Here is a 22542-nt window from a genome sequence, read left to right as displayed (position 1 = left end):
ACTTAGTCACAACAAGTTGCTCACAGGTGAGAAACAGGGTAAACACAGAAACTCTTCAAACTAATATATCATTTCACGAAAATCATCTGTAGACAATTCCAAAGAGGGAGGGATACAAAATTAATCAAATAAATTACTTGTTTGCACATGTTTTGCTTTGCATATTTGGTAAAAAAAAAAAAAAAAAAAAAAAAAAAAGTCAAAGTTTGAGGTCTGAACTACTTTCTAGTGTGTTCTGTGTGCAGTGGGCTATTTATCTCTTAGAAATATTGTTACGCTCTTAGGTATACTGCTACACTCACACAAAGCTGTCAGACTCTTTCTTTTAGTTCCTATATATATGGCTGAATTTCCTTATGAGTAACCTTACACGTCATCGTGTTTCCTTGTTCAAGAAGCAGGGAAGGATATATATTCCTTTTCACACAGAGCAATGATAATATACTATTTTAATTGTTGGTTTGGGCAATATATGTAATAATATAATATAATATTTAAATTATTTTATAATATATATTACTATATATATTATATATATATATATATATATATATATATTATTATATATATATATATATATAATATATATTACTATATACTAATATAAATATAATGTAAATTAGATAGGACAAGGAGTAATGGTTTTAAATTAAAAAATGGTAGATTTGGACTAGATATAAGGAAGATACTCTGAGGGTGGTGAGGCACCAGAACAGGTTGCCCAGAGAAGCTGTGGATGCCCCATTCCTGAAGGTGTTCAAGGCCAGGCTGGATGGGGCTTTGGGCAACCTGATGGTGTCCCTGCCCATGGCAGGGGGGTTGGAACAAGGTGGTCTTTAAGGTCCCTTCCAACCCAAACCATTTTGTGATTCTCAAAAGATGCTGGAAACAGACCTGATGATGGGCAAATGCAAGAACTCCCTGTTCATGCATCAGTTTTCCCAGCAAGCTCACTCTTGAGGTTCCATCCCACCATGTGGCATATTTACTTATAGAAAATATGACTTTCATTATTGTGGGAAGAGACAAACCAAGAAAACAAGGAGTAGTTTAAGTGAGAACTCCTAATTATGGGAAACATTTGTGAAACACTTGAGTGGATACAGGGGGGAAATGAATAGAAAAGGAAGTCTGCATAGTTCTAGGCAGACCGTTAACATAGTCTGTTAAGGTCTATTTTCTATCCAGTACAAGAAGAGAAAACAGAAACTAGGTTACTGTGTGTGTAGAAAAAACAGAGGTCTGAACAGTTACGTAAAAGCTATGCTATATGTCAAGAATGTTACCATCTGTTTCACATTCTTTGCTTGTAAGCTTCCAAGAAACAGGAAAATATTTGCTATTTAGCTGATATGTAATCTTTTTTGAAAGATCCAGACACCATGTCATGATCTTAATTAAACTCTTACTGGAAATTTTTGATGATACGTTGCCGTAAGAGCTTGTGGCGGTGCAGTGGCTCAGATCCTTCATCGAGATGCTTTCATTGTCTGTTCAGGAGATTAATTCAACAGTAAATACAACATAGGCCATAAACAAAGTCGATTGCCAGAAAACTAACTTAAAACGGTGCTAAAAGAGGCTGGAGATTTTCTCTTTAAATACATAATCTCTGCAGTAACCAAGAGGAGGTATATAGAGGGTACACCTTCAGGCAACAATATGTTTGTATGAGGGCACTAACTGAAGTTCAGAGCAACAAAAACAAAAACAAAACAAAAACACGGAAACCTGAAATGAGACCACTTATATGCAGTGATCACTGCTGCGACAAATGCAAAAAAAAATCAGCAGAGGTTTCACAAGAATGGCTTTAAAAGTCCTCTGTGTGAATATGAGAAGAGAAATCGTGACCTTTAGTCTCACAGATCTTCACCCTTAAATTAAGCTTAGGTTTAACCTTTAACATTGACCTCATATTATTTTAGCCATTTCAGCTGTAGTGGCCTATGCATCGTGTCTCTAATTAATCTAGAAATCTAAATATTTCAGTTCTTTGTTTTCCTTAGGAAACATGGTTTAAAATATTATTTTAGTAAACATTTACAATTGCTTCATATTTGTTAATTGATTTCTTGTCCACTTCATGCTAAAAACTTCCCATGTTTGAAACCTGTGCCAGTCTTAGTTTCATAAATTACCCCAAACTGGGATGATCCACCTCTATGGCTGTTTATACAGTGGTATTATCCACTGAATAGAGTGACTAGTTCAGGACCATTAAACCCAATGCCATTTGCCAGGTCATTCTTTTGGAATGATATACAAAAGACACGTGTAATTAACTCCCCCACTGGTTGACAACAGAAAGAACAGAGCAATCAGTCACTTTGTGTACACACTCCTCATTAGTACAAGTGGTGTTTGGGGGTAGATTCATGCTGCTCTGGTAGGGAAGAGCACTTTGTACTCTTACTGCCAACCAACATCATCTTCCTTCCCTGCTCTAGACGATGATTGATTTTTATCTGCTGATTGAAAGCACAAGATAAAGCTAACTTGAGTCTTTTTTTAGGAACTGAGAATAAACAGTAGGAACTACAGTCTTGTTCTGTCTGAGAGCTTACTGATATGCACCGACAAATTATGATAGATTTCACTGATGTGTCTGCAGCTTCTCCAGTAGGTACAGCAGAGAAGCCTGGTGATAAGCAATGCCTTTTTGGTACACGAGATTGTTTGCCAGGTAGGTATAAATCTCAGATACATGCTGGTAATGAGGGGAGGCACTACTATGTCAGTAAAGTGATTTATCACCTCTCCTAAAAGTTTTGGAAGGTATTTTCTTTTGCTTAAGGTCAGGACAAATGTGAAATAAGGAGAGATGTTCATGGAGAAAACTGTGTGTGAAGTACTGATAATCTCACTGATGAAGCACTAAATGAATCTTAGGACAGTGCTTGCAAATGTTTTTGCTCTTATTAAGTTTCGCTATTGTTTTATGTGTTTATTACATGTGTAAAAAGTTTAACATTATGGTATGGACTATTCAGGCAAAGACATAGGCTCAACTGAAATCTCATTGATTCAGATGGACTGTCACTGTTTTATATTTGCTTTAAAGGTGCTCCAGAGTGCTCTTTTGTCTCTCAGACAATTAAGTCTTCATGAATGTAAGCAGGATACGTAAAAATTATTCCATTTCCATATTGCATATTAAGTTGCTTGGGGTGAAAGGATGAGAAAATATAAAAAAATACGTAATTAGCAAGGAGTTCTTTGTCCTTACCATAAAAAGTGTAGGTACTAATAATTTAATAGGCAAGTGATACAACTACACAGACATTTGTTTCAAGCCAGTTCGCAAGTCTAAGTGTGCATTCACTTCCATGCTGAACTTGTTTAGTAAGTGCATAGTTTCCTCCATATATGCTGAGGACTGTTGCATAAACTTAACCATGGCTGCAAAGTAGATGTCTTTTTGTCACTGTTGTAACCTACAGAGTCATTGAAAATCCAGTTATAAGTTGCCCTCTCAGATGTTGTAATTTATTTTAGTGTAATTCTCTATTTCAGGGAAATATCTGAGGGGTGCATATGTAAGCAATAAAAAGGGTGAAAGTTCTATGTCTGAGGCTCTTAGATAGCCTTGTAATACAAATAAGGGTAATCAACAAGTTATGTTTTTTAGTTAGTTAGTTTTGAAATTATCCTGATGGTTTTTACCTGCTGTGAGCTGTTGAGTAGAGAAAACATCCATTTGTGAGGCTTCCTGTCATTGCAGAGCCACTGCTGATGTGCTCAAATCTCCAGTGGTGGTATAGAGAGATAGGGTTGGTGATGATGGTTCTGTAAATGGTCCCTTTTTTCATTTGGCAAGAAGTGAAATAGGCTCAGTCTGGTGTTGTATTGCAGCTATCAATAAAGCATGACTCACTCACTCTGATCCTAAATCAGAGGACCTACCATTCTTTGTAGAAAACTGTGGATTTTCCCTTCTTTCACTCTTCTTTCTCTCAGACAGATAATTTTGAAACCAAATGGATCATGAGCTTAGATCCACAGCGAGATTATTTTTCTTTGTGTTTTGACTGTTGTCTTGGGTGCTATACTTACTGTAGGATGTGGAAGGAAATGCTGAATCATTTGCCATTAACCAAGAGGAAGTTATCGGTGTCTATCTCAAATCTTCTTCTGTGTCAATAGGCAAAGGATCTGAATCCAATACAACCCTGTCAACTGTAATGTATCAATTACCACTGTCTACATACAGGAGGTGAAGCACAATGGTATTGACGGAATCCTAGCACCTGTTGAAGCTAATAGGAAACATCTCATTGCCTGTAATGGAGCTGGGATTTTAACTGATTCTAATGGAGCAAACTCAGCTATGCTGGTCTACCTGTGAAGATCAGTCAATTCAATTCAGCAGAAAAGAAGCTGTAGTTCTCAAAAAGAGTGAGGCTCTGTAGTCAAGAAGATAACTTTAAAAGTTGTTTCTAGGTTGCTTTCATAGAGGCTGCACAAGCCTAACAATGTAGGGTATAAGCTCTTTTTCTGCCATTAGTCCAGTTTTTTTGAGTAGTTCAGAAACAGTTTGAAAAATGGAGTTAATCTTCCTGAGAGGAAAAAGTTCAAATATTTTATCTACAGTGCTCTGAAGAAGGCTTTACTTCAGCCAGTGAGAGACTCGCAAGAAACATTGGTTCATTACAACTGGTACAGTCTATTCTCACTGGAGCCCAACTTCAGAGGAAATCTAAAATGAGCCATAAAAAAAAAAGTTTATTTTAAATTGTTGTAGAAGGATGGCTCCTTCTCCAACAAAAAGAGAAAACTAAGTGATGACCAGCTTGGAAGAAGAAAACACGGATTGAAGAATTTCCTACAAAGGAAGAAAGGCCAATTTAATTTATTCTCCGGTATGTAACCCAGGGTTGTGATGTGGGTAATGAAGATTTGAGCCTTGGAACATCATGAATATGGAAGTAGGATAACATGAAGTGTTTCAGCTTTTGTACTGAAGCTTTCACATAGCTTTTCTCATACCCAAGTGGGGAGAATGGGTAGATAGTGGATAAAGACCTTCCTATAAAAAGACCTTCTTTGAAGTATTCCAAATAGGGTAGATATACTTCAGGGAGGTACAGTAGGTTTACTTCGTTATCAAGTAATAACAAACCTGATGAGACACAGACTCAGAAAAATTTGTTCCAGAAAAAATCACTTTGAAGATCAAGTAAAGTTTTTTTTTTTTTCCCTCAGATTTTTTTCACCACCTCTGTTGGGCTTTTCTGATTATTTTTTTTAATTAAGTTGTCGCTGATCGCAGGACACTTATGCCACCTGGTGACGTGGGGTGATTATAGAAGCAGGGTGGGTCACTGACATTTGCCTCAATATTTTGTTTCTCTGGGAGTCATATAAACTCCTACCTAAAAATTACTGTGGTGTTACTTTAGTTTAGAGCTGAAAGGTAAAAGCATTGTCACTGACTGGCTGTAGTTTATTACATTCAGGTCCAAAAACGAGCATTGTCCTCCATATCATATCCACAAAATATCTCGTTTCACAGAAGTGTAAGGAAAAGTCACACAAGACAATTTCTGTTCTGAATTTAACTACTTGTCCTGTACTGTTGCCCCAAAACCTCGTTAGGGACTTCAGGCATTTAATGAGCAGAGATAATTTCTTCCTTAAAAGGTATCCATTTCACTCCTTATTGAGTCTCAGAGGATAGATACTGAAGTAATACCGCACAGAGAAATCTCTTCCTTATGCAATGTATGAGCTACGTTCCCACATGCATCAGAGACAGATCAGCCTAGGGAGCCTCATATTCAAGGGACTATTTTGGATGCTTGGGGCTGCTGCCTTCTTGGTGGTTTTGCCCTTCTGTGGGAGAAGGCAGCTGGAGAGTGGGCATATGGTCTTCTTTCCCACTCAAGCTGATGTCTTGTGGTCCCAGGTTAATGAAGTGCTTTAAGTTATATAAGCTGTTATGCTGCTAGGAGGTTTGTTACAGGTCCCGAGCTATACCTCTCCACCTAGGTGGCAAGGTAGTACCAGCACAAATAATACTAACACTTTGTGTTTGGACTTAAGCACAAGCACAGCTGGAGAAATTCAGGCTGTCAGGACTGGGAATTTCTTAGTTTTTGATGGCTTTGTACATTCTGTAATCTGCAGTGTCTCTCTGGCTGAGGGCAACTCAAATGGATTGTCAGAAACCTCCAGATAGGATTTAGTCATGAGACTGCCAGTCTGTTAAAAACTAACCTTTAGAGCATGTTTTGGGCTGGTTCAAAAATTACAAGGTTAAGTTACAAGTCTCTCCATCACCTCTGCACAAAGATGCTACATATAACCGTTGTCTCACCATGACAACCTAAAGGGGACAAATCACTTTAAGCTTTTTCCCAAAGATATATTGGGAAAATAACCTCAGCACCTACACACACAAATGCATACTTACATGGGTCAGTCTTTGCTCTTAGTTAGTTCTCCTTGTGGTCAGAGCTAAATAGGATGGCGAGCATGGAAAGAATTCTTTTATGACAATTACATAGGAATTTTGCTTAGTGAAAATACAATTCAACTCATAGATTGAGACTTGGGACACCACTTTGTTGTGTCAAGTCAGGTCACCTGAATTAAACTTTAAAAAATAAAGTTTGAGTTTGGATCATATTGTCAAAATCTGAGGTAGGAATTCTTCTTTTGCTGTTGAATTATCAAACAAGAATGCTGCCTCACTCTGTGAGAGACACTGGATTTGGAAATTGTTTAATTTCTTACCTCAGCATCATCACACCATAGGACATAAGTACTGAATAGAGCTGGAGAATGGTTAATAAAATCCAAATGATATTTTAGTGAAATGTAGTTTTAAAAATGTGCAAGTTTATTTGCTCACACAGAGGTAGCAAGGCTAGGAAATTCTGCCAGAGAAGCCCATGCAGTTGCAGCTCCAGTGCAAATACATTTTTTCTTGCATGCTGCTCAGAAGTTCCCATTGTAGTGAGAGTGTTGCCAACGTCTCTGCTCAGTGAGAAAGCTAGACAGTAATAAAATCGGGGGAAATTTCCACCTGCATCCACCTGAAGGACCTTTTTCTTCCTAAAATGGAGCCTTCCCTCTCCTTTCCCCAGTGATAAAGTTCAACTTCAGCCTAAGAGGAAATCTTTGATTTTGTGGCATTTAGAAGGAAAGCTGAAAGTGCTCATACCCAGGGCTTGATTCTTTGAGCTCGTCTTTTAGTAGCAGTTATACTCGTTAGCTCAATCAGGTATCAGTTCCTTGAGAAAGCTTGAAGCTGTGTTCCCTTTCCCTGAAGCAGCAAATATTTTGGAAAGACAGAAAGGACCATGCAGGGATGGAGGATGTTGTCCATCTTTCCAATCAACGCTATTCCATCACCATGTAGGATTAGATGGTCAGAAGTTTTTATTCCCTGCATTTGAACTTGTAACCAAGAGGTAGAAGACTGAATTCTTTACCCAGTTATCTGAACACTGATTTACCAGTGTTTAAAATTAAACATATGGAAAGCCAGCTTAATTAATGAGACTTTTAATAGAGTGTAAGTATGCTATTAATCACCTGCTTAAGCAACCTGTAAGAGGGCAGAGCCAAGGAATACATTAAGGTCTACCTAGAGATAAAGGATTATATATGGAGGATTTGTTTTGAAAAGCACATAGGGCCTTGTTTCAAACAAACAAACAAACAAACAAAAATCTTTCAAATATTTCATAGGGAAATAATCCTCTGACTGTCACATCTGGTCTTTACCTAATTCTGCATAATTTGCCAAGGTGCTTCCCTGCTTATTTTAGTAGGTTTTTATAAAAACTTCTGGGCCCCAGTATTTGTATGTTTTAAAAATACTTTTCACAAGAAGTTAAAATGCAGAATCTTTCATGTGTACAGCATGTTTTTCAGAGAATAACAATTAATTTGTATGGCCCCATGTGAAGCTCTGAAAAAAAAGGAAGTTGTAATGGATGTACTTGCAGGAGCTCCCTTTCTCCCTTAGCTGTAATTGTGCAAATGGTACTGAGATAATACTGTCATTGTTTGTCTTTTCCATGAAGGCAGTATGAAGATTAAAGTACCATCTGGCTTTCTGAAAGCTAAAGTTAGCAAACCTCTAGCTTGAGACAAACAAGAAGTTGGATCCCTGCTTGGGTGGGCATTTTAAATGTAACTTAACTTTGCCCATCTCCAGTTAAAATTCTCAACACAAATCAGCAGGCAGAGCTTTTCCCTCCTCGTGAGAGTAAGCATTCTAGCAGAAATGTTTCGAAGCACATTTTCCTGGAGGCCTGTTAGGTCTATTGTTGTTTTTATGCTCTAACAGAGTGTAAAGATAGAACCGACAAAGTAAAGCTTGTTGAAAAACTCACATTTTTTTGTTTGTTTGTGAAATACTTTTTTTTCTGAAAACATTTTGAAAATTAGCCAGCATTCTCACATTTTTATCGATTTTGCTATGAGGTTTTGACATATCTTTTTACTTAGTGTTCCTTCTAAGATCTTAAACCATTTGCACAATCATTGCAGAAGAAAAAAGAATCTTTTTAAGTCGTGCTTTATCTATGAAATCCATTTTTTCATGAAATATTTAGAAAGTAATTTCAATTAAAAAATGAGTTACATTAATAGGAAATTTCATGGAAAGTGAAAAGGAGGCCTTCTCAAACCATATGAAATAGAAATATTTTCAAATTGTTTTTTGAATTAATTTTTATTTTTTTTTTGTTACCAGCTCTTCTAAAAACTGCAGTTGATAAGCACATAGTGACTTTTAATGAAGTCAGAAGAATTCATCAGGGCTGTTAGTGATAAAAATACTGTGTCTAGTTATGTTTCAGGCAATGTTACCACTAGCAGAACCAGAAACCCACTCTCATTTGATTACTGCTGTATAAAATGTCGTCTATAAACAAACACAGAGAGGAACCGATCTCCCTGCATCTACCCCCTCTCCCTTCCAATGTCAAAGCAATTAAAAAGGAACTCTGTGTCTCAGAGACAAATATAATCACTTTTCAAATATCAACTGGAGATCATATTTTCCTTTGGGTTCCCTGCATAAAAACTAAGCAAAATTACAGGTGATAGAACAACAAAATAACAGTCTTAAGAACCAAGTCTTTGGCTGACCAGTGAGCTGTTTCAACCGATTAATGTCTGGAGCAATATGCCATATGCTTGTACTCTTTCCCTGTGAGCAGTTCTTTTTAGCACTGCTACACATCTTCTATATGGATCAGAGAAATTCCCCTTGCATCAAACCAAATCTCTTCCTGAGGCTAAGTAGAATAGTATCGAAAGTTCAAAAAAAGGCTACTGTCATTATGAAAAAAGGAATATAAATGATAACGTGGGTGGTGTTATAGTGCATGGAGGAGTCCTGGGTATAAATTTAGTGAAATCACCACCTGTGTTCCTTCTACAAAGGCAGCTGAGGTACATGAGCTCTTAATAGCTTAATAAATTCAGGGAACTGGCTTAGATTTACGGATCAAATACCTTCCTACCTATTCTTCAAGTCAATGCACCTCACATGGACAAATATTTTGTGCTGAAGTTGTTATTTATTAACTTATGGCTGTGATGGGAGGTTGTTAGGTGATGAATATCTGTTGTGGCAGACTTTGTGTGAGACCCCACTTGTATTAAGCTGTTGTTAGTCTTTCTCTCATGAAAGTTTTTGTTCTTTTGCTCTTGCTATAAGAATTTGGTCATTTTGCCTATGCTGCAAGCTTTCTATTAAGTCTCACACCCTCAAATTGAATTTACAAACCACTCTTTTGGTGGTGCAGTGAAAAGGGATTGGCCACAGTGCTTAGATACCAACTCTGACTGTGTGATTCAGTATAAATGGAGCAACATTAAAAGGCTAGCTAGAAAGCATAGCCAGAGGAAGTGGAAGTCTTTTCCACTAAAATGCTTTACTGTAAAAATTCAATGCTTGAGGTCCAGTCAAAATCTGGTGGTCTCAGTGGGTAAACTCAAAAGTTTACCCCAGTTGTGGTCATTCCTGCCTTTCTCAGCAGAGAGTATCTCTACCACAACTTCAAGGTTACCCTCAAATCCATCTGATAGCCAAATGACAACACAATCCTCATGTGGCTGCAGAGGTGGCTTTGAAGCAATTCTACTTAAAAAATAATAAGGAAAACTGTTGTTTGGTAGCAAGATACTTTGAGTAAAAGCTCCTGATTCTGTCAATGTATGCAAGCTTTAGCTAGTGAGACCATGAAGCTGAATTAGGGATTTCATACTTTAATGCTGTAAGCCCCTTTGTTGTCTTTGTACTAGTTTTAAAATTAATATTTAACAAAGCTTGTAATCACTGCTCTGCATTTTGTCTTTGCTAGCTGAATTTTATTTAGAAATGTTTGCAACATAAATTCTTACAGCTCAAGCTCATTGAGATATTCATGTTTATGCATGAATTTGTGAATGACTACCAGCAGGATTTTGCTTTAGTAGTGACTGTTGAGCAACACTGGAAAACATCCAAGATATGGGCACCAAACACTGACGTGTATGAAATCAAAGCCATTTCAGAAGATGATCTCTGTAACTATTGTCTCATCTTCACTGACTGTAAAAATGAGAAGAGTAACATTTGACCACAGCAACTAGTGTTTTGAAAATTAATTGATATTTGTAAAGCACTTCAGTGAGGTAGGTTACTCCTGATTCAGGACACCACTTCAGCATGAACATGCAAACATACATAATAATTTTACACCTAGCTAAAAGATGAATCCTTTCTTTCTAAAATACATGACCTTGCTTTCATCAGCCAATTCGATAACACAAAGCTGTCAGTAGCAAGCTGTGTTGAGATTCCACTTGTCGTTTCATTTTGATCTGGACAATAATATGTTTTTAATATCACTGGTGATTTCCTTCTGATGAAACATTCCATCCAGTGCATATCATAATTCTTCCTGTAGTGCTTGTCAATAAAACCTGTTTTCTGTCTGAAGAAAAATGTGCTCTTATGTTCTTTTCCCTTTTCTCTCCTCAGTGCATAGTTTGGGACTGGGATTCCAATGGGAAGCATGACTTCATTGGAGAATTTAGCTCGACTTTCAAGGAAATGCGAGGAGCTATGGAAGGGAGACAGGTAGGTGGGGACAACCCAAGCAGTGTCAGTATACAAGCTTTGTAGAGCTCTGTTCCTCAGACAATTCTGTAATGCTGCAGATGACATTGCCTCATTGTTTCTTGGAAGTTCAGCTGTTCTGTTTATCTCCTAGGCTGTTTTTTGAGTTCACATTCACAGGCATTTCTTTCTGCTAATATTTATTTACACTGAGCCTAAGCACGTGGTTTCTATGATGTGCTGTACTGTTATGGCAAAGCAGAGGCACAATCTGGGTACTCAAAGCATTCCCCAGCTGGCCTACAGCCCCTTTTTTGGGTGAGGGTCATTCTCCATCTTTCTCCATTTCTCATGTGCTGCATCTATTGCTATCAGCTCTAACTGGGACCCATCATAATAAAACTTTCAGTTTCTGAAATGTCTTATGAATTGCAGTCCTAAAGGAAAATGAAGTTGTTAGGTTATTAATAATTTCACTTCTTTATGTCAGCTTGATCTTTTCAAATTGGAGTTGATGGTAATTATTGAATGTGATAAATGATTTGGCATATCTAATTTGAGAAATTGTCATTTCCTATTATTACTTAATCCTGAAGGTGTTTTGATAAATCCTCTGAGGGGAAGTTAAATATGTTGGCTTTCTAATCTGCTGATAATTTGTAGTCACTGCTTCATGGTGATCTCAAAACTAAACAGAAGTGCATAATAAATTTTATTCAAGCTTTACATTAGGGTTATGTTTATAATGGGTTAATAGCAAGCTACCAGAGACAAAAGGTGTTTATTAAGTGGTTCAGTCAAACTATTCTATAGGTTGAGAAGTTTCTACTATTCTTCCGTATGTCTTCTATTGACGTTCTAGAGTTTTGCGTATATTGCTTATGTGTAAAATGCCATTGATATATATATGAGTCGTGTATTAACCCATTACAAATACATCCTGAACAGAACCTGAGTGTAAATGAAACCCTACTTTGTTTTCTCAGAGTCAAATTAAGTTAGAGGATTAAGACCCGTTTACAAGAGACTGGGCTAAATTTTTGCAGCTTTTACATCACCTACATGAAGTGTTTCCTGCCAAAACTTAAACCAAACCGAATCTGAGTGGAAGCAAAACCTATCTAAACAGGCAAACTAATTCCAGAGTGAATAACATTAACAAGGGCAGTGTTATGATAGCACCCCAGTTTTGAATGTAAGTGGCTATGGCTGGGAAAGATGCCATGTGAAAGTGGTAAAGGGTGAAACTTTTCAGCATAAACATTTCTTAAATGGCATCAGAGTCCTTCCCAAACAGCTTGTTGAACAAGACAAGAGGCTTACTGTCCAGAGTACTGAATGGCTGTGATGGATAAACTATACATTTTTTAATCTGATGGAGGAACAGTATTTTCTTTTCATCCCCAGCTAGTGAAAAGGATGATTACCCTGTCAGGGGCATAGGACATTAACATGGTCATTTGTCAAACCTTGTTCTTGTCTATATAAACTCATATTGTATTAAAAGAGTGCCATCCAGGAATAATTTAATGTTGCCTTAATTGCCTAAGCCTTTATGTTGCTTCCCTTTGCCATCCTGCCAGCTGCCTTTCCCCTGTAACATCACAGACTGCTTTTCACTGTAAATGTGCAGCTTTTCTCCTCCATGCTTTTAAGCTGTTGCGGCATTATTTCTCCCTTGTTGCTCTCATTTTATTGCTCTTGTGCGGTTACTCTGCGGGCTTGTACCTGCAAAACCTGATACTGTTGTTGTAGGTGGTTCTCATGGGACACAATTGCAACTAGCATGGGACTCACTTCTCCCCCCACCTCTTTTCTAACCTTTTTTTTTTCTAACTTCTTTATTTTTTGTAGTACATTCTGGGGAAGAAAAAAAAAAGTTTTTATTGGATAACATAGTAGGTAATAATAGTCATTTAAATGGTTAATAAATATTGTCCCAAAATTCATATGCACATCCCAAACAGCTTTTGCACCTGATGATTGCAGGCCCCAGTTGTCACTAATAGCACAATGGGCAATTTGAGCAGGTCGTGATGGAAACAATTTAGTTATTGAGGTAAAAGTATTGCGGGAGATCACATGCTGCAAGGGGAGGTTGCTTGTGTGTGGGACCACATCACTTGTCTTTCTGGCTGACCAGCAAAGAGCAATTTCTCTTTTTCTCTTCCCCTTTCTCTCTGTTCCTCCTTCCTACTTCTTCTCTCCTTTTCCTCTATCCTTCAGATGTAAATGTTTCTGCTAAAGGCAATATGTGCTGTTGGCTGTGGACCCCATAATACGTCTTGGGTGCATAGTTTGTCTCAACATCTGTTGCGCAACATGGTGTGATATGATTAGCATTTGTCTTTTTTTTTTTCCTTAGTTTTATTCTCACCTAAGAAAAAACACGTTCAATGGAGTGTTGACTTTGAATAAAGGGGGTTGAAGGAATGGCAGAGGAGGTGGAAAGTGGTTTGCATTCAAGTGGGTGTGTTGCTAGATATTTCTAATAAGGAAGGCCACATCAGAGAAATGTAATTAAACGAGGGTGAGGCGATGGGTAGGTTAGATGTAGCCCTTCCTTCGTAGAAGAGATTTTTTCATAGCTTCTGATCAGAAAATGTTATGTTTTCCATGTAGTACTTTTTCCAGTCAGAAGAATAAAACTGCCAACCTTCAGTCTGTGGCGTTAACCATTCTTTCATAAAGCATCTCAAGAGCGAGTGTCTTGAAGATGAGGACCAAAATCTGAAATCCGATCTCAACAGCTTTGGAAGCCAGTGTGAAGAGCAGAGCTCAGGTCTGACATTCCTGTTTGAGTAGCTGAGGAGACACAATGAAACTTTTTATTATGGTTGTATTTTAGTTCATGCAGTAAGCTTTATGGCCAGCTACAGTACATTGCTGTAGTTCTGTCAAAAGATAATCAAAACATCCTAGGGATTGGCAGCCAGGGTTTTTCAGTCTCCCAGACAACAGGAGAGAATAAGAAGGAACACTTACCATTGGCAGGGATGAGGGATCTCTCCTTAAGTACCAGCTGCAAATCTGTGCAGAGTTAAAGGAGGCTATACCAGTGGCAAAGCTCTCCCTCTGCCCATCAGCAGCATCTGTATTAGTTGGTGTCAGTTCCAAAAATTGTCATATATAATTTTAATTGCTAAGGATGAGAGTAGTATACTAGTAGTATGTGTTGGTGTGCAGGAAAAACTGTGTGTCATCTGTGTGCTGCTAGTACCTCACATCATTTCACCAGTTCACCTCATCTCCATTTGGTGGATTTGAAAAGGATCTTGAGGTTGCCTTTTAATTGTTCATAGTTCATCCTCCAGAAAGCACTAATAGTATTCTATCTCATTCTTCAACCTGCTCCTCAAGTGAGATATGTCTTATTATTATTACAAGTCTTGTAGCCAAACTATCAAATGCTACAGAACCTCTTGGGATGATCAGGATGGATATGTGCTACAGGAGGTGATGGTGCTTCGTAGACTGTTGCATACCCTGGCTGAGTATTGATTATTCCAAATGTTGAGTGTCAGCTTCTGATCAGATGATTTTATGGTTGGCTTGCTGACTTGCCTCTTCTGTGAGATCTCTTGGAAATTTGTGCTTGAAACCAGGCATCATTTAAATAAATGTGAATCTAGCACTGACAGCTTGGTAGCGGTTGAAGCAGTAGTGTGTGAAGGAAGAAGAGAAGATTTCTTCTCTGAATGATTGATCACCTGTTTTGGTCAGGAGTGGTGTGAGTAATTCATGAATGCCTTTCCTAAATGTGGCAGGTCCTGGGTGAGATTCACAAGTCTTGAATTGTGATGCCTTCAGAATCAGAGTTGCTTCTTAGCGACTGAAATTACTGAATTCTGGAAAAGCTGGTTGGCCTTTGGTTTGTGATCCAGGTGAAATCAATTCATGCTTTTTAAGAAAACTTCCTGATAATGAAAAATCTTTTCAGTGACTCTGGGTAATAGCTTGGTGTGTGTTTCTGTTCCTTAATAATTACCTTGTTGTCACAGACTGTTGTTTCCTGACAGGTAGCCTATTTTCCTACTGACCGACAATAAGAAAGGGGCAAACACATCCTGTTGTTTAAATGTACATCTGAAATAGACATTTCTAAGCCTTCTGTTTAGCATCTCTCACCAAAATTCATCATTTACTTCTTCATCATAGTCTTTATACACACACACAAAATTAAGAACAAGTCCATCACTTTTTGTGACAGTGAAATATTTTTTTTTTTTATATTTTATTATTATATAGAATATTTTTAGTGAAATACTAGTAAATACTTAGTTTATTGTATTCTTATGATTAGTTCCAAATATATATGTTATATGAGAATAAAGTATCTTTTTTTTTTTTTTTTTGACATGGAGGCAATAAAACCAGAGGGATTCAGAGAAAAACGTCATAGAAACAGAAATCACCTGGATTCTCACGCAATGCAGTAATTACATAAGGGAAAAATCTGTTCCTGTGTTCCTATATTACAAGAAAAAAAAAAAAAGAACGTGTATGTATTCACACACAGAAAGGAAAGGGGAGGAAGAAACCCTACTGTGCTTACTATCTCTAGTGCTATTACTGCAAGCTGGAGGGCTGCTGAGGTCCATCCTCAGGTGCGATCCTTCAGGAATCTCAGCTGGTTTCCCCCATTTGTTCAGATACCTGACTATGAGCCTCACATCAGGGCTTTTGCTTCTTTAAGTAGCTAAGCACAGATGGGACATAAGAATAGTTTGGGGTTTGATTATCATCATACGCAACAGTACTTATATTCAATAAACAGAAGATACTTAAAACCAGGTAGTTTTCTGTTTCAGATTCAGTGTGGTGCTTGACAGAGAAGACCTTGTATTGCCCAGAGCTGCCAGGCATTTGGAGGAAACGTTAAGTGACTTTCAAGATGACGAATCCAAATTTCACAATGTTTACCATTAGCATCAGATTCCAGACTCTTGCATTAGTTTCCACTTAGCTGAAAAGTTAATTTAAGAGACAAAAATGAATCAATAAAAACAATGTCAGATACCAAATCAATACCGGGAATGTAAGAGCAGACTGAAATTTGGGCTTGTCCTCACAGTACAAGCAAAATATTTCAAAGTTGTTTTGCATTATTACTTACCCGCTTGGAGCTGTATTCTGAATTCCGTTGTCTTTGGAAGAGCTGGAGATGTGACGAGGTCTGTATAGGGAATTTCCTTCAAAGGACACTTGTCACATCTTCAGCTTGAGCTGTGGCAACTGGCAAGGTCAGAACCAAATCTTGGTGTGTTACTAAAGATTGAGAGTTTCATGTGAAAGTCTTATCTTTTTAAGCCTACCCATTAACAGGGGATGGACTCCCTTCCCCTTCCCCTTCCCCTTCCCCTTCCCCTTCCCCTTCCCCTTCCCCTTCCCCTTCCCCTTCCCCTTCCCCTTCCCCTTCCCCTTCCCCTTCCCCTTCCCCTTCCCCTTCCCCTTCCCCTTCCCCTTCCCCTTCCCCTTCCCCTTCCCCTTCCCCTTCCCCTTCCCCTTCCCCTTCCCCTTCCCCTTCCCCTTCCCCTTCCCCTTCCCCTTCCCCTTCCCCTTTCCCTCTCCACTACCACATCAACAGATATGATAGGTGCAAATTAATTCTTGCTTTCTAATTTTCTATTTTCTAGGAATTAGCTAGCTTGTTCTTTGAATTGCTTTCTTATCCACATCACCCAATGACATGTTAGTGATTTGCATTCCAAATGTAGGCGAACATTCCTACGTATGTTTTACAGTTATCACAGAGAAGCTGAGAGGAGCAGATTTTTCTCCCCTGAAGTAGTTTTACACTGCTTTGGTCCTCATATAGTATAAACTTCTTCCAGAAACCAATGACATTAACATAATAAACGTTATATTCAGGCTTAAACAATCTTTTTTTGCAAAGGAAAAGCCAGGCATTATTGTCTAAACATAGACATTTAGAAGTGTTCATGTTGGAGGATGATAAAATTAAGGAACTGCACCTTGAATATTCAAGGGAAAGCATGAGATCTCTCCAGTGTAGTGCACTGGCAAAGCGAGGAGCAAAAATCTTGACCCCTATTTTATCTCTCTATTCAGTATATTACAACTTCTCTGTGATGTACAGACAGCACAGATTCTCTGTAGGAATGTTTCCAATAAGTTTGGAGATAACTGTGCTAAACCATCTTGCCAGACAGCAACATATCAAGACGTGGGCAGTGATTTTCCCTCACTGTCAGGTTTCTTTTCCAAATAAAGAGCTTATTGTGCTCTTGCGTTGTGTCACAACAAGCTCTCTGTAGTTGGAAAGAAGGGCTTTTATTTCTTGAGCCTGACTACCTCTCTTGAGTAGAGAAAAAATGCTTATGGAGGATTTTCCCTGAACATGTGGGCCTGTGTCTGCCTGTCTTCTCAGTGGAAAATTCATTTCACGAGACAAATAATTGAGCTGTAGGCTAAGCAAGCAGATGTGCTTCCTGCAGTTGGACCATTTTTTTTTTTTATCTTTTCCCATTCTTGGCTCTGTCGCCTGTCTCCAGAAATGCAATGATGAAAATACTGCTCCTCCCCTGTGCAAAAGAAGGTCTCATATTGCTCCAGAGCCATATGTTTTGCCTTCCTTTTTTTGACACTTGACAGAACTCCAAGCTTTAAATACTTCAGTGACATTGAAATAATTGGTGTTAGGAAGTGGCTTGAAGCTCAACATTTTCATAAGTTCATATGATAAACGTGATTTTACATGCTCAAACACTCTTCTCAGACAAATCTGATACGAAGGTCTACACTATAGGTAAAGTATTGTAACACTTAGATATATTTCATTGTAAAATGTCGTAGTGTGGATTTTTAGCAGAGTGTCCTGGTTCCTTTTGAAGATACATTCTTTGTTTTATTCAGCATCTGGTTAGAGGTCACCTGTTTTCTTGCAGCACTTGAAAACACCTCCCTGAAGGAAAATAATGTGTTCTTAACCTTACTTAATAACACATTACACATACAAATCTGGTTTTAAAAATGCTGATGGATACTTGCACATGCAAACACGTATTTTGCTCCTGCAACAACACATGAATAATATTGTAGTAATTAGCAGTCAACGTCTGATAGTTCGGCTTTATCAGTCTGCCTGAAACTAGAGAAGGCAGAACATTTAAAATGAAAATCAGTAAGACTCTCAGAGATGTTATGATGGAAATAAGGCAACATATTTCGGTAACAAAGTAGGACTATTTTGCTTTAGAAATGAGTATTTGTAAAGAAAACTAAACAGAACATTTGCAAAGAAGTTTAAAAAATATATTCTTAGGGATAACTTTCAATTTTTAATTTGTTAAATATATCATTAACTAGATGCAATTTCTTTCCGCAATTTAGTGGTTTTCTTAACTTTTTGTTTTATTGTCAGACTTAAAGGAGAAAGTCTTGCTCTCTTTCAAGAAAGAATGACATGATGTCTGATTAGAATTTCTCTAATTAGGAGTTTAATAGAAAACACCAGTGATACTGTGTATGCAGTTTTGCAGCTAAAAGAATACATCAGGTTGCTTTCTTGGGTATTTTCAATTGTATTAAATTCCTTCTTATTTTGTCTCCTTATATAATCTCAAAAGATCCTAAATTTTGCTCACATAATACCTGAACCTACAGGACTGGAAGTTGACAATGCAAAAATCTGGGTACCTCTCTGAGCACCATGTCCGCATGCACCCAACTGAAGACAGATGTTTGCCTCGGGACCTTTTCTGTTAAGTTAATTCTCTGCATAGTTAATGTTTTTAATTATTTCTTGTGTGTGCACCATTATTGATAGGATTCAGTCAACTGTGGAAATCAGACACTACCTTCTTTGCTAATTATTCAATGTGTACGTAATTTTTCCTTCATGTAGTGACCTCTTTTTTTCACAGGTACAATGGGAATGCATTAACCCCAAATACAAAGCAAAGAAGAAGAATTACAAGAACTCAGGCATTGTGATCCTTAACCAGTGCAAGGTATTTGTGTTTTGCTCATTGTCTGCTTCTTTTCTAAGCTGTCAGTGATGTATTTTAATGGTGTTTGGAAACGTAGACAACAAAGTGGAACTGTCTGGAGAAAGCAATAGAAACTGATCCACTACAAAAAAGTAAAGACAAGGACTTGGATCCCAAAAGTAAGCTAACTGTTCCCAGTGTTCCTCTGTAATTTCTCTTGTCCTGTCTCTTCTGTTGTGCAATGGAGTAGGCAGTACTAAATTCATGACTCCAAGCTTGCCAAATGGCCTCATGTGTATTTCCCTTCCAGTCCTTCCAAAATTCACATCTCCGAACTTACAAATTTTTTCTTGTTCCTCTTAAACCAGTGGCAAAATTCTCATTGACTTCCAACTGAGAATGAGTAGAGCCCAGTTCTATTTTTGATGTCAATTTATGTTTCTATAGTTTTAGGATCATTTTGGTATTTTTGCTCTTTAAATTTTTGTTCCTTTCTTCAACTGTATGAAACACTTTCTTCCTGTACCTTATTTTCAGTTGGTCCCTCCCCTTCTTCCAGTTTACTTTTTTTCAGGCAGTTCCACACTCTGATATTTTAGCAGTACACAGTTAATTTACATGTCTTGCTTTCTTGTCTGCAGATCCACAAGATGCATTCTTTCTTAGATTATATCATGGGAGGCTGCCAAATACAGTTTACAGTAAGTGTCTTACTTCTCTAACATGTTTTTAAGAAAGAGAATCCCGTTAGATACTGATTCATCACTTTCATAAAGAAAAGAATCTTATACATCATTCCTTAATAAGTTATTAAGGTGTTATTGCAAAATGTATTGTGCCCAGAAAATAAACCTATGCTAATGCAAGTAGGAGTTTTGTGCACATACTGATTTATTATGTTTTAGAGCAATGACAATCATGTTGCAAAAAGTAATGACGGCTCCAAACAGGGGGCAAGAAGATGATGCCTAAATTAATGCTGATCTCAGTTGTAAGTCCACCAGCTACAGTATTGTGCAAATTCATCACTATCAGTTTTCTACCTACATGGAACCAGGGAAAGTCAATGTCTCTGTGCCTATAGCTCTGTTCATTCATAACCTAGTGGTTCTACTTAATCACAAGCTGTCTGCATGTTTTACTTCTTCCTGCCTCAGTTGCATTACTACCCATGATGATAGCACACGCTGCTTGTCTGCCTTGTTGCTGTCTCCAGAAATGTATCAGAGATTCTCTTGTGGGCACTGAAGCAAAAAACTGCAGCCTACAGTAAAGAAATTCTGTGCTTCCTTGCTTTCTGTTTATATTATATGATCTCCTTTTATATATATATGTCCTATATATCTCTTTTTCACATAGGCCTAATTTGGTTATTTCAGACCACTGCAACAGATCAGGCCTATGCCTTCCACCTTTCCAGATTTCCATTCCTTCTGATAGGAACGGGACATTGGATCTGGAATTGTTTGAAACTGTCCCAGTGCATTTACTGTTGGTGTTGCCTTAATGTTAATGACATTTCCATTGAGTTCATGCCATGTACAGTCAGCACGATGCAGCCGTGATCTGAAAGGGCACTTGTTGTGGGAGGGAAACTGGGAAGCTAAGTATAGATTTGGTAACAGAAAGCTGTAGTATGATGTACCTGCTCATTTAAGGCACTGATGAGGGCTATGGTAACATCATGCTGTGTGTTCTTTGGATAATTTGTACATCCATTGTAGGAACATAGTTTGTAGTTAGAAAGAATGTCTCTGAAAAACCCAAGTAAACTTTTCCTTCACTTTAAAACCGTTTATTAAGAAGCCTTCATCTTCAGAGATCAATAGTGCTGATTCCAGGCCATTACTTTTATTCAGCACTTATTGCAGCACACCGTATCTCTTATCAGACAGTGTTCCCTGCTGTACAAGAAATATTCAGAAGCTGGCAGTGCAAATGGGTCTGTAGTCAGAAGACATTTTCATCACTTTAGGAAATACAGCAGAAAGGATGTGTACTATGCATAAAAGGAACTATAATAGAAAGATATATTGGACAGATTCTCTCTTAGACAGGTCATGGTATTGGACAGGCTGATTCTTTGCTGACAGATCTAGCAGGGGATCCTACCTCTACAGGATATTTTCAGTGCATTGAAAATCACCCTTTTACAAGACTGAGAAAAAAAAATAAGTGCTAAGAGTTATTGCTATATTAGGTTTTAATTTAGATGTGGGAAGATGACTTGTACATTTGAACTAGTATGTTTAAAGATACACTGACAGGAATCAAATCTCTGCACTGTAAAAAGGATTCCTGCTTTGCTGATCACAAGAATAGCTTATTTGTGATCTTAGCCTAGTTCCTGTGTTATGCTAACTTCGTATTTCTAATTCTTCTCCTACTTATTTGCACAAGATCTCAGTACTGTCAGGTAATGCTAAAAGAGAAGGGATCTGTGTTGTTGTTTTGGAACCATGACAAGTAACAATGGTCATCTTTTGTCTTTCCTTAGAGAACCAAATTTTGGATCAATATCAAGTATAGTGCATCAGAGTATGAACATTCATAACATGAGCATTTAAATAAACACCCCAAAACTATGCTAATCCATTCAATTATCCATGTATTTACCTTAGGTTTCACAAACCACTAGAGTTTCTTGCTCATTTCTGACAGCTGTGGCACAGATAGTTACGTATATGCAGGCAGGTTAAAACATCAGGGGTTTCCTGTTGATTTATTCAAGTTAAATCAAGCTGTCACTTTGGGAAAAAGATCTATGTGGAAAACTACCAGGCTTACTGCTCCAGTGCTTGAGCAATGAGCAGGGGAGTGAAGGTGAAAGATTACTTTGTTTGCAAGCCAGATCAAGCTTACATCTCCTGACTGACACACTGTGGAGCATGGGAGGCTTGTAGTTGATCAAGATGACAAAGGGATTTGCAAGCTAACTAGAGCCCAGTGAGACATATTTTTCTTCAGCCAAGAGTTAGCCATGGAAAATCAGAAAAGGTAGGGAACAGCCATATTGAGTTGATGCAGCATGATACTTCTCTTTTAGCTTCCAGCAACAGCAACAAAAAACTTTCAGGACTGTGTCTTTTTTAAGGGAGAATGAAGATGTCATGTTTCATTTTCATTTTATAGCTGTGTAAAATAGTCTTCCCCGTGCCAAGCAGACTCCAGCTGGGGAAGGTGCACGTTCGCAGGGGCAAGCTGGGACTTTCAAAGTTCTTTTTGCAGCCCTCAGAAAGCCCCTTACATTTCAACTGCACAGTAGAACTACAAACTGAATTCAGTACATCTGTAGCTATTGAAGATCCAGATATAGCGGGGTTTTTGGAGGAAGAGGTCACTGAACAAAATTGTAAGGAAGTTTGTAAATGGCTTTGTTCCCTCTAAGAGACCAGATGGTTTTCTTGATGCTCCTCTTCGGAATTCCTTGAAAGCAACATCACAAATTCAGGAAAGAGCTTTCCAATCCATGCCAGTCATATCACAGAAAAATGCATGCAAGATTATCTCTTCAGTGAGAAA

General features: G+C 37.9%; 1 protein-coding gene across 3 annotated transcripts in view; it reads left to right on the top strand.

The window, feature by feature from the left end:
- Positions 1–22542, top strand: part of CPNE4 (copine 4) — a 253617-nt gene that overhangs the window by 192044 nt on the left and 39031 nt on the right. For all 3 annotated transcript variants that reach the window (XM_068674544.1, XM_068674543.1, XM_068674542.1), the window contains exons 8-10: positions 10991–11089; positions 18955–19041; positions 19662–19721. In XM_068674544.1, coding sequence (XP_068530645.1) covers positions 10991–11089; positions 18955–19041; positions 19662–19721 — 246 coding nt within the window. The remainder of the gene's footprint in view (positions 1–10990; positions 11090–18954; positions 19042–19661; positions 19722–22542) is intronic.

The sequence above is a fragment of the Anas acuta genome, chromosome 2 (genome assembly GCF_963932015.1).
Source record: "Anas acuta chromosome 2, bAnaAcu1.1, whole genome shotgun sequence".
In the NCBI taxonomy this organism is placed as follows: Eukaryota; Metazoa; Chordata; class Aves; order Anseriformes; family Anatidae; genus Anas; species Anas acuta.
The sequence above is the reverse complement of the archived record's forward strand: the minus strand, read 5'-3'. Positions and strand labels throughout refer to the sequence as shown.